The sequence below is a fragment of the Lactuca sativa genome, chromosome 5 (genome assembly GCF_002870075.4).
Source record: "Lactuca sativa cultivar Salinas chromosome 5, Lsat_Salinas_v11, whole genome shotgun sequence".
Taxonomy (NCBI): domain Eukaryota; kingdom Viridiplantae; phylum Streptophyta; class Magnoliopsida; order Asterales; family Asteraceae; genus Lactuca; species Lactuca sativa.
In genome coordinates, this window is record NC_056627.2 from 228476378 (window position 1) to 228488547 (window position 12170).

General features: G+C 38.9%; 1 protein-coding gene across 1 annotated transcript; it reads left to right on the top strand.

Annotated features, from left to right (window-relative positions):
- The first annotated feature begins 1548 nt into the window (after window positions 1–1548).
- On the top strand, window positions 1549–11816 carry LOC111881832 (uncharacterized). The gene is made up of 3 exons (XM_023878222.1): window positions 1549–2269; window positions 2340–2585; window positions 11662–11816. Exons 1-3 carry the CDS (start codon window positions 1549–1551, stop codon window positions 11814–11816), a joined length of 1122 nt encoding a protein of 373 aa, XP_023733990.1.
- Window positions 11817–12170: the final 354 nt, after the last annotated feature.

Sequence of the window (12170 nt, forward strand, 5' to 3'; positions counted from 1 at the left end):
TAGTAAAGACCAGGGGGAACCCATGGCATGTAGGTATAAGACCCTAGGTGGAGCGCACGACATCCTTATATGTTTGTATGCATGGCTTATGTCGTTTATGTAGCTTATATAGCTAATATGGAATATGTGATTGTGTGGATTGTTTGGGGGTATGCTCTGGGGAACTCACTAAGCATTAGCTTACAGTTTTTTGATATGCTTCAGGTACTTCGGAGCCTAAGGGAAAGGGCAAGGTATGATGGGGCAGCATGCACTCTTTGACTTTTTATATGGGGACACTCTGGTATTTGAAATAAAATGTCAATGTTATGGGTTTTAAAAGCAGTTGTCACTGATATTTCATATTTTATGGGAATGTTTTGATTAATTAAAAATGAAAAAAACTTATTTGGAAATTTGGTATGTTACAAGTTGGTATCAGAGCCTTGGTTTGAGGGATTCGGTCTCACTCTCGGGTGTGTTTGGACTCAAACTAAGGAAATGGTAAAATTGTTTTCAAAAATCAAAAGTTAACTTCTTAAAATAGAAAAAAGGGAGAGTGCAATGCGCATGATCGGCCGAGCCCATGTAAGTAGTTCCCCAATATGTTAGCCATGCTATACTGCTATTTGGATTTTGATAATCATATGAATCTTGCTATGTGTATGCTTTCAAAATTGTATATGGTTAGGGTCTTATAGCCTTAGAATAATTGATTTGGCCTTATTTCTTGTTCCTAGTCTGGTTGTGGTCTTAGTGTAGAGTCTGTTATTCGAAAGTCTTTTTGATTCTGTGTATAATTTCCATGCATAAGGCATCCTTTTATGTCTATTATGATTATGGTTTGGTGAGATTGAGCAAATCTTAGGATAGCCTAGGATTTGAGTTATGTAGTAGACTGTGAGATATGTTTTGTGTTGGGACGAATTAGAGTTATCAGGTTGAGCCTTAAGGAAGGTATAGGTAGGTGTTGAAGGTAGTATTAAGCCCGTACTAATAAAAGCACAGGACGTGTACCCGAACTAATGCTAGATCTGGAAGCTGTGAGGAGAACTGGTGTGGAAGGATCCCGTTTTTGGACATCCTTATCATTATTTTTATGGTATTGCAATGCAATATGGTGGTGACACGACATGGAGCTGAGGGATCCGGATCTGGGTCGGGCGATGATACCGAGCCCATTGATAAGAGGTTGTACAAGCTTGTTGTAGTCAAGGTTACGAGGGGCATCCTTGAGGCTACCCCAATGATTTTTGGGATGGTCAAGGAAGCGATGATGGAAATCATGGAGGATCGGCTCAGGTACTTCTGAACCGAGATTGTTGCGGGCTAGGTCGGGGCCTGAACTCCCTCTTTCATTGAGTTCAAGGCGTATGGAGCACCTAAGTTCTTCGGGGTCAGGGACCCGATAGCTAGGCAATGTTAGGTGGCAGACATGGAGAATGCCTATCGCATAAGCTTTTGCGCTGATGCGTTAAGGTGGGGTTTGCCTTGTGTATGTTGAGGGACCGAGCCAGGGAATAGTGGGAGGAGGTGACTACCCAGGTGGGAGCAGTCGGTGTGGCTGAGATGACATGGGCCGAGTTTGTTAGTCGTTTTGATATGGAGTTTGCACCATCTATTGAGGTGCAACGGCTAGCGAGGGAGTTCCAGGAACTCCAACAGACTACCGAGATTGTGGTGCAGATGACCGCCAACTTTCGGGAACGAGCACTGATGACCCCTCAGTATGCTATGGATGAGGATATGAGGATGACGAGATACCATTCCATGCTGAAGGATGATATCTGTGATTATGTGAGCTTTATAGGGTGTAAAACCCTGAATGAGATGTTTGAGAAGGCCTATGAGCGGGAAATTGAGTTGGAGCTTTGCACCAAGCGAAATCCAGAGCAGGTTCAGGAAGCTGCAAGTCAGGCTAAAAAGTCTATGACCTTGGATTCTTCTGGTAGGGGCCAGCAGGGCCGTGGCCGATGTGCCAAGTGCGGTAATCCGTACAGTGGAACCTGCCGAGTAGCATGCTCGGGATATTATGCATGTGGCGAGTCGGGCCACTTGAGTAGGGACTGCCCCAAGAAGGGCTTGATTTGGTTTCTCTGTAACGGGACTGGCCATAAAAAGGCCGATTGTCAGAGGTTGCGAGGAGGTGGACAAGCGGTGGCGGCACCTGCGCCCGCCACAATGAGGATCACTAATGGCCGCCCTGCTAAGGTGGATACTCTTGCAGTGAAGAGTCGTGCATTCCAGTTGACTACCGAGGAGGCTCGGGCATCGCTAGACATTGTGGCTAGTATGTATTTTAGTTTTCCTGCTTATTATTGATTTTTATATCTTATGTGTATATATGCGCTCCTTTATAGGGACATTTTTGGTTAATGGTATGTCGGATCATGTTCTTTTTGATTCAGGAGCTACCCGATCGTTCGTATCTCTTGCGCTTAGCAAGAAGTTCCGGGACGCTCCGGGAATGCTGGATTCCCCGCTTGAGGTTGACATTGCTGACGACCACACTGTGGGTGTTGCGAGGGTATATTGGGATCATGTCCTGAATGTGTTTTGGGAGAGGTTTCGGGTTGATCTGGTACAAATATTTGTGAGTGTTGAAGGTGATAGTCGGGATGGACTGGTTGGGGACCAATGGGTCCATGACAGATTATGAGCGCCAGATGGTGAGAGTTCAAACCCCAAGTGGGGGAGAACTAGTTATTAATGGAGGGAGGACCGCGTAGGGGCCAACCCTCTGTTCAGCTGCGAGGGCTAGAAGACTTCTTCATCAGGGATGTTCAGGATTCTTGGTGTATGTGTCACATATGAGGGTTGAGGCCCCGACAGATTTGGGAAGTGTACCAGTTGTACAAGATTATCATAATGTCTTTCCCGAGGAGTTTCATGGGGTGCCTCTAAAGAGGCAAGTAGATTTTCTTATTGATTTGGTGTCGGGTTCTACTCCGATAGCTAAGGCACCATACCGGCTATCTCTCCTCGAGATGCAGGATCTGTCTACGTAGCTTCAGGGGCTACTAGAGCGAGGGTTCATTCGTATGAGTAGTTCCTTGTTGGGAGCACTGATCCTATTTGTGAAAAAGGATGGGTCACACATGATTTTTGTTGATTATCGGGAGCTGAACAAGTTAATGGTGAAAAACTAATATTCTCTCCGAGGATCGATGATTTGTTCGATCAGCTACAGGGTGCATCTTGGTTTTCCAAGATTAATCTTTGGTCAGGGTACCATCAAATGAGGATTCGAGATGAGGATATTGTTGGATTAATGTCTAAGTCCATAACTATAATTGGTAAGACTTGACCCGACCCGGCATGGTCCATCTGGGTTGCATGGCATCATGCACTTGGATAGACTAAAATGAGAGAAATAGCACTTAAGGTTTATTAATATATTATAAGTTCTAATAAATTAATAGAGATTATTTGATTAGTATTGATCAAGAATTAATCTAGAATTAATTAAGTGATCAAAAGAAGACTAATTAAATATATGGGTTGATTGTGTAAATCATCCATACTTATATTGTGGGCTAATGCTCCATGGATTATCAAGTTGGGCTCAAACCCATTGGATGCTCCATGGATGCTCCATGGTGTATTTGAACCCATGGATCCAAGGAAATGGAAAGCCATGACAATTAGGGTTTACCCTAATTGTAACAACTATATAAGCATCTTATTGATGTGAGAAATCGGCCACTAGATATGCATAGAGGGCAAGCCGATTCTTGAAGTGTTCTAATTTCTCTCTAAGTTATTCCAAGTGCTTATGGTGTTGTGTGAACCATTTGAGGTGTCACACTTGGGGCACTAGGAACTCAAGCTTCATGAAGACAAGCACCGACAAAAGAGAAAACATAGATCCAAGGTATATAGGGTTGCATGTACACTTAGGAGTGTTAGATTGCTCAAAACCCAACAGTAGTATCAGAGCCAGGTTTGTTTTCTTGTTGTACTTGCTTAAACTGCTTAAAAATCGACTTTTGGTGCTGTCTGCCCAACAGACTCGCCGAGTCCATGAAGGGAATCGACGAGTCCAAGGAAAAATGCATCCAACTCGCCGAGTTTGTTCATGCACTCGACGAGTTGGACCCCCAGACAACATATTTTCGAGTTTTGGTGCTGGAATTGGTCTTGAATCATTACCTTTGACTGTTTTGGGCTTATAAAACTTGTTTTGAATGTGGTAATGATTATTTTAAACCAATTTCAATGTTATAATAAAAGTTTCAAGTTTATATGTGTTCATGTTATTCTTGAAAATTGTTGATTATGAATGATCATGCTTATGAGTTTTGCTAGATCATAGGAATTGTGTGCAAATTGTTTGTTGATATAATTCATGATCTTGCTGAAAATTGTATGGAGTTCATAACATGTCCTCAAGTTATGAATTTTCAAGAATTTTATGTTTCCTTGATTTATGAGTTAGTTTAGATTGATAATGAAAAATTATGTTTTAGTTGTTTTCAATCCATATTAGTCTAAAAGAAGTTCATAAAATATGTTTTTGTAACTTGTCTTCAAGTTATGTGAAAAGTCATATTTATGAATCTTAAAAACTCATAAAAGTTTTGTAGGTTACATAAAATGTAAGAGTTTTTCCATTAAATAGTATAATGACTCCATAACTTGTCCTCAAGTTATGGATGTTGAAGAGACACTTCTTTAAAGTGTTTTTTAAAGAATAAGAGGTTACATTAAAATGAAGAGTCTTCATTTTAATGAACCATTAAACTCGTAAGTTATGATTTAAAGAGTCTTGAAATAGTTTCAAAACTTGCCCTCAAGTTTTGGAATTTGAAAAAGTTACTCCTCATGTATACTTTAATTCCAAATTGAACAATGAAATTTTAAAAAGTTTAAAAATCAACCCTTATACTATTATTATAATTTTAATTATATAGATATGTATAAGAGGAAGTCAATCTTACCGTTAGTAGGCCTCATTCACGAAGCCAGTCTATAAGGGGGTATAAGGTTACTGCCTATAAAATGGCAGTTTAATGGGTGTCCACTCTCACCCACCGCTTCCTTGACTGGTGGAGGGTCGTTAGCCGAACGGGTAGGAATGGACTATAATTCTCCCTTCATTAAAAGTATAATGAAAAATACTAAGTAACTAAACACTTATAAATTCCCAATCTTAGTTACTTAGGAAAATGTGAAAAGGTGTTAGCCCATAAAATTACACTTTGTACCTTATCTAGTCGTTAGTGGAGCGTGCGTGGTTAACCGACACACTAACATGGACTAGTAAGAGTAGCAAAGGGTGACTTGACTTTATTATAGATCGGTGGAGCGTGTGTGGTTAACCGGCACATCGATTAGGTAATATTGTTAAGGGTACCAAGTCAATTTGTATGGTTATTCACACCTTGTTTGTGATCCTCGGCATCCCAGTCACAAATATGAGAGGGCACAATCGAGATTCAAACATGCCATTGAAAAGTTCAATGTATCTCATAAGATCTAGGAGTTTCAAAACCAATAAAACCTAATAATAAAATATTTCGTTTTCATGGTGGAAATTGGTAAATCGTCATTTACCTACCTTCAACTATTTTATAATTTGGATTACGGCATCCCTCTTCCAGTTATAAATAGGTTGTAGGGTCCTTGCCGTAATATTTCATATTGGGTGTTATATTAAGGACTTTAAATAAACTAACTTGAATTTCTCCCATTATAGATTTCTAGTTTAGACAGCTATGGTCTTCCCAAATCTTTAGGAACAAGCTTCCTAATGAAGATGATATCCCAAATCGCAATGAAGGTGAAAGATCAATCCCTTTGTTGGGCATTTGTGGGACTAGAAATCATACTTCACTTCATCCACCTCCTCCAATAAATCTCCCTACCCCACAAGTTTTAAGACTTGATAAGTTCTAAGTCACTCAATCCCTATTGGCAAGCAAAGTCTATATGTGCTTAGATCTTGGGGATTAAGCCACATATTGACAAGTCGGGAGAGTCGGGTGTCGAAGTCTCGGGGTAGCTGGCTGCTGACTTGGTTCTTCAGTCACTCCCTGATGACAGGTCGCGACAAGACCCTTAATGATCTTACCTATTTGCTTGATGATGCTAAATCAGCATTGATTTGGAGCATTAGTAAAGCAAATTGGATTGGAAGATCTACTTTCCAAACCTATTTGGACATTGAAAATGGTGACATTGGAGGTCCAGGAAAAACTTTCTCTTCCCAATGGAAAGGGATCGGCCATAGTCAACTCGGTTGACCAAATGGTAAAGAGAAAGGTTAAGTCTGTGATAATTCCATGTACCGTTTCCAAAGAGTCCATATGATTCTGTTGCCAAAGGAAAGACATTGGTTGCGAAGCTGCTAAATTTACTTGAAACATCTTAAGGATGGTAAACTCAATAGGTTTGACTCTACTTCAGGTAAAGTCCATTGTCTAACTCTATTAAGTTTCTATTCTGAGATTCTTATTGCATAATGTGACAAGGTCACATGTTGATGTTTTAAGAATCAAAGAAAAGGTGAAGAAACTTAAAGGAAGTATATGCTGATTCTGATAGCGAAGATGGATTTCGGTCGCATGGTTCGGTGATCAGAATTTGGAGCTTACTTAAGAGTTATGATATATTGCTTAGGAATAGATAACAACAAGTTTTCCATATGGATTGTAAGGATAAATTTTTCCGCAAAGTTTTAAAATAAAAATAAAAATGGTTTTGATTTTATTTATTTTAAGTATCCTTACAATGGCATTTGTGAAAAATTGTTGGTTATATGCTTCCATTGATAAGCAATATGGGTAAATGGATTTGATTCTTTCATTAGTGGAGGTGTCATAATTTACCAAATAAGAAAAGATTCTCATCACCCAAGTTTCAGTTGGATAGAAAATTGGAATCATGCAACTGTATTGTATGATCATGAGAATTTTTATATATTTGGGAAATTAAGACTGATTCCTTGTTCACATGTATATGTGAAACAAGTGAAGGACAAAGGGATCAAATACACTTGGGTGTGCGCTGATCAAGCCCACCACAAAGTTGATAAGATTATTCATTATGATTTACTAAAGTTTAGTAAATATGGTTATACTTACAAGTTTAAGTATAGTTCTGGATCAGTGGAGAAGTTTCAATGACAGACATAATGAGTAAGAAGAATCAAATAAGGCAGAAAGATAAAAGTTTCTCTAATCTGAAGAGATGGGAGAGTACTTGAGTATCTTGTTTTATGATTATCTTAGTGATTATGAAACCATGTCACAATTGATCCTCTACGGACACCTTAGTTCATTTTGTTTGGCTAAGGAGAGGAATCGTGAATTGTTGAAATGGTTAGATCAAAAGATAAATTATACTTTGTTCCAAAAATTAAATCTTAGAGTCATACTCCAAGATTAAGCCTTGAGTGACATAATCTTAAGAAAGGTTTAAAACACTTGTTAAATGTAGAGTAAAATGTGTTCTTACTCTTGTACATTTGAAATTGGTAAGTTGTGATGTTTTGGATAAAACAAAGACCAACTAAGACCAATTGTGAGAAGTGTTTAACTTGATAAGAATCTACACTAACTCTTGAATATTCGTTTTTGTCAAGGAATGGTTCTTGACAAAGTGAATCTTATATGTCAAGACGTCAGTGGGAGTCTTAAAAGGATCTTAAGATAGATTCAAGAACTAATCAAGAGTTTTGTTAATCACTAGACCACGACTTGAGGTTTGTAACCTATCGTGTTGACATATTATGTGTCCATTCCAGTTAAAGTTGGTTTTGCATTGGAGTTCTAAGAGTTCTCAACTAGTTGCATAACAACTTGGAAGCAATGGCAGGCCCTTGAGCTGCCAGGTGGCAAGAAATTAGATTGAGTTCAATCCATATGAGTTTGGATTTGTCATTAACCTTGTCGTGTGATTATGGTTATGTCAAATTCACATGGATAGGAACACACACACCATCAAAATCTAAGTGTCATAAGGTTTCTCTCCGATTCATGAAAATGATAGTGAGGAAACTCTTTCACTAAGTAGATTTAAGTGGATAGCAAGTGTGAAGTTTGCATTCTCATGTCATTAGTGGAGCGTGCGTGGTTAACCAGCATACTAACTAATGAGAATGGCAAAGGTTTAGACTCACATGTGAGCTATCTAAGGAAAGGTTTAGACTCCATGTGTATGATTTGATAAAGTCTTATCAAGGCAATCTAGTATCAGAAATCTGACTGATTTCTAGGTACGTGTCAAAGCTAGTGGGAGCATAAAGTGTTATGCTAGTTAGATAATAATCATTATGCAAGTGGGAGCATGATGATTATGTTGCAAGTTAGCAATGTTAATTATAGAAAACAAAAGTTTCAACTCGCTTTGAAAAAGTTGTTTTACTATAATTAAGGGAGAGAAATTTATACTTCATTCCAATTCTACAAGCTTAGATTGAGATTTTAATCAACTTTTGTGAAGAATATATATGAATGTTATGTTGGAATGGTTCAACATAAGGAATTTCTATATATGTTGCTTTCTCAGAATTCGATTATGATTACGACATCCCTCTTCATAGCTCGAATTATGAGAACATGGAAAATAAAAATTTTATAGCATGAATCGTATCCCATATGCTTCGGATATAGGGTCGATTGCATGTGTTATAATATTCATCCATTCTAATTTTTCCTAATGCTTAGGGCGTTAAGAAGGGAAAATGGATTAGAACTGGATATGACTAAGATGATTAAGCAATTGTCGATATCAATTTGGGGTTTTCCAAAGTTTGGTTACTCATGGACAATTGGAAGTATAGAGTAAGGATCGTATTGACATATTTTGGAAAGAGGCAACTCTTGTTCAAAAGTGATGGTCAAGATGGGAATATGGAGTTGTTTCCATAGGTGGAAGTTATTCTTTGAATCTGTGTAAGATTAAAGAACTTAATGCAAAGAAGGATGTTCAAAGGAATGTACTTTGAATTTGAGACTTCATCTCCATGGAATTGCTTTCCATTGAAATACTTTGTAATGTTTGTTGCCAAGTCTTTGTGACTTGTGTGAATATCATTACAAGAGGATCATTGCATAGATTATGGTAAATGACAGGAACTTGGTATTCTTACATTTACAATAAGGATTGGGATTGTGAAATGAGAATCATTGAAGTCATGTTCAATTGATATACATTTCACAAAGAGATGACCATATGTAAACATAGTGTGCATACTTGGAGTATGGCATAACTATTGTTTAGAGAAACATAGTATGCATGCTTGGAGCATGACATCACTACTGTTTCAATTCAAGTATTACGTTGATTAATCGAAACATGAATAATGAGTGATCAATATGGTGCTTAGATAAAAGGTGTTTTATTTACGCTCAAAGTGTTGAGGCCATATAGGACTAGTATTATTTTGTGTTTCACTTTGCATGTTTTGACTTCCAGAATAACTAGGTCATTCTCCTGAATGACCAAGTTATTCAAACCATCCACAGTCGGTCATATGTTGGAAGTAGATATGAATCAAGATTGTCGTGAATTTGGCTTGTATGATTTGTCTAAAGTGCTTTAGACAATGCAATGGTTGCTACAACGTTCATGAGTACTCATAAGGGCTGAGTATTGGATTCAACCTACGCTCATTTGGATTCACTTCATGGATTTTATCACGAGTGAATCATGAGACGATAATATCTTATATTCTTCAAACCTAGAGATATGAGTTGGTTATACATTGATTGTACGAAAATGCATTGGTAACTCGATGCTATAAAACGTGCCTTTGTGTATGATTCAACAAATAGTTAGTACAAGCATATGAGTTGAAGTTTATCCATTCCTTTTACCTTTGGGATAAAAGCGATATCTGTGGGCCCCTCGATGATTTAGTGATGACAAAAGTAAGTGCTCGGCCGAGCCAGGACTGATTTGATTTGTTCAATTAGTCAGTCGTTATAAATTAAAAATCATGAAACAACAAATGGACAGAGAGAATGAATATAATCCATGTCTCAGTCCATATGATATCTAGAATGGAGGAATATATGATCACTTATCTAATGGACAAGTCATTGACAAAGGTCAGAGTTCATCTACAAGGTCAGAGTTCGACAGAAGCTTTTGAGAGCTACGATTGCTAGTCGGGTTTTGAAGTCATACTTGCAATAATAGTTTTAGACATATCCAAGTGGGAGACTGTTGGATTAATGTCTAAGTCCATAAATATAATTGGTAAGACTTGACACGACCCGACATGGTCCATTTGGGTTGCATGGCATCATGCACTTGGATAGACTAAAATGAGAGAAATAACACTTACGGTTTATTAATATATTATAAGTTCTAATATATTAATAGAGATTATTTAATTAGTATTGATCAAGAATTAATCTAGAATTAATTAAGTGATCAAAAGAAGACTAATTAAATATATGGGTTGATTGTGTAAATCATCCATACTTATATAGTGGGCTAATGCTCCATGGATTATCAAGTTCGGCTCAAACCCATTGGATGCTCCATGGTGTATTTGAACCCATGGATCCAAGGAAATGGAAAGCCATTGTAACAACTATATAAGCATCTTATTGATGTGAGAAATCGGCCACTAGATATGCATAGAGGGAAAGCTGATTCTTGAAGTGTTCTAATTTCTCTCTAAGTTATTCCAAATGCTTATGGTGTTGTGTGAACCATTTGAGGTGTCCCACTTGGGGCACTAGGCACTCAAGCTTCATGAAGACAAGCACCAACAAAAGAGAAAACATAGATCCAAGGTATCTAGGGTTGCATGTACACTTAGGAGTGTTAGATAGCTCAAAACCCAACAGATATACCGAAGTCTACTTTCATGACCCGGTACGGGCACTAAGAGTTTGTGGTGATTCCATCCGGGCTCACCAATTCCCCAACAACGTTCATGGATATCATGAACAGGGTGTGTAGGTCGACGTTGGATCGGTCGATGATCGTTTGTAGTGATGATATTTTGTTATATTCTAAGACCAAGGAGCAACACGAGCAACATCTGAAGGATGAATTGGAGACACTGAATAACGAAAGGCTTTATGCCAAGTTCTCGAAGTGTGATTCCTGGTTACGAGTTGTGTAGTTTTTGGGGCACATCATTAACAAGAGGGAATTTTTGTTGATCCAGCCAAGATTAAGGCAGTGATGAAGTACCCAAGAATGTGTCTGAGAGCCGTAGATTCTTGGATCTAGTGGGTTATTATTGGAGATTTATCAAGGATTTCTCCAACTTTGTTGAGCCATTGACCGGTTTAACCAAGAAGAATGTGAGTTTCCGGTGGGGCGTAGAACAGCAGTCGACTTTCGAGACCTTGAGACAGAGGTAATGTGAGGTCCCAATTTTAGTGCTACCCAACGGGTTGTATGATTTGGTGGTGTATTGTGATGCGTCTATCACAGGGTTAGGGGCGGTTCTGATGTAGAGGGGGCATGTGATCGTGTATGCCTCAAGGCAGTTGAAGCCTCAAGAGGAAAATTACCCCACTCATGACCTAGAATTGGGGGCAGTGGTGTTTGCCCTCAAAATTTGGAAGCATTACTTATACGAGGTGCGGTGCACCATCTATACTGACCACAAGATTTTGAAGTATTTAATGGATCAGCGGAACCTCAACATGCGACAGAGGAGGTGGTTGGATGTACTGAAAGATTATGACTGTGAAATCTTATACCATCCAGGGAAGGCCAACGTGGTGGCCAATGCTTTGAGCCAAAAGACGGTGGGTTCTCCGATCGGGAATGTTTGTTTGAGGATGATGGTGGTCTCTTCACTGTTACATATGATTAAGAAGGCTCAGGTGGAGCGTCTGAAGAAAGACAATTGGAAGATATAGCGGATTTGGGGCCAGTTTCCCTTGTTTGTATGGGATGGTCGGGGACTCTTGACACAGTGTGGTCAGGTCCAGGTACCGGTCACTAGGGGAGTGAGACAAAAGATATTGGAGGAGGCATATAAGTGCAAGTTCTCTATACATCCTAGAGCTACAAAAATGTATAGAGATTGGAGCAGAGCTACTTGTGGCCCTGCATGAAGCGGGAGATCGCCTGGTTTGTGGAGCGGTGCTTAACCTGCAAGAAGGTCAAGGCTGAACATCAGCGATCTCATGGCAAGGTTCAGCCGCTACCCATTCATATGTGATAGTGGGAATAGATCACCATGGACTTCATCATGAAGTTACCAAGGATAG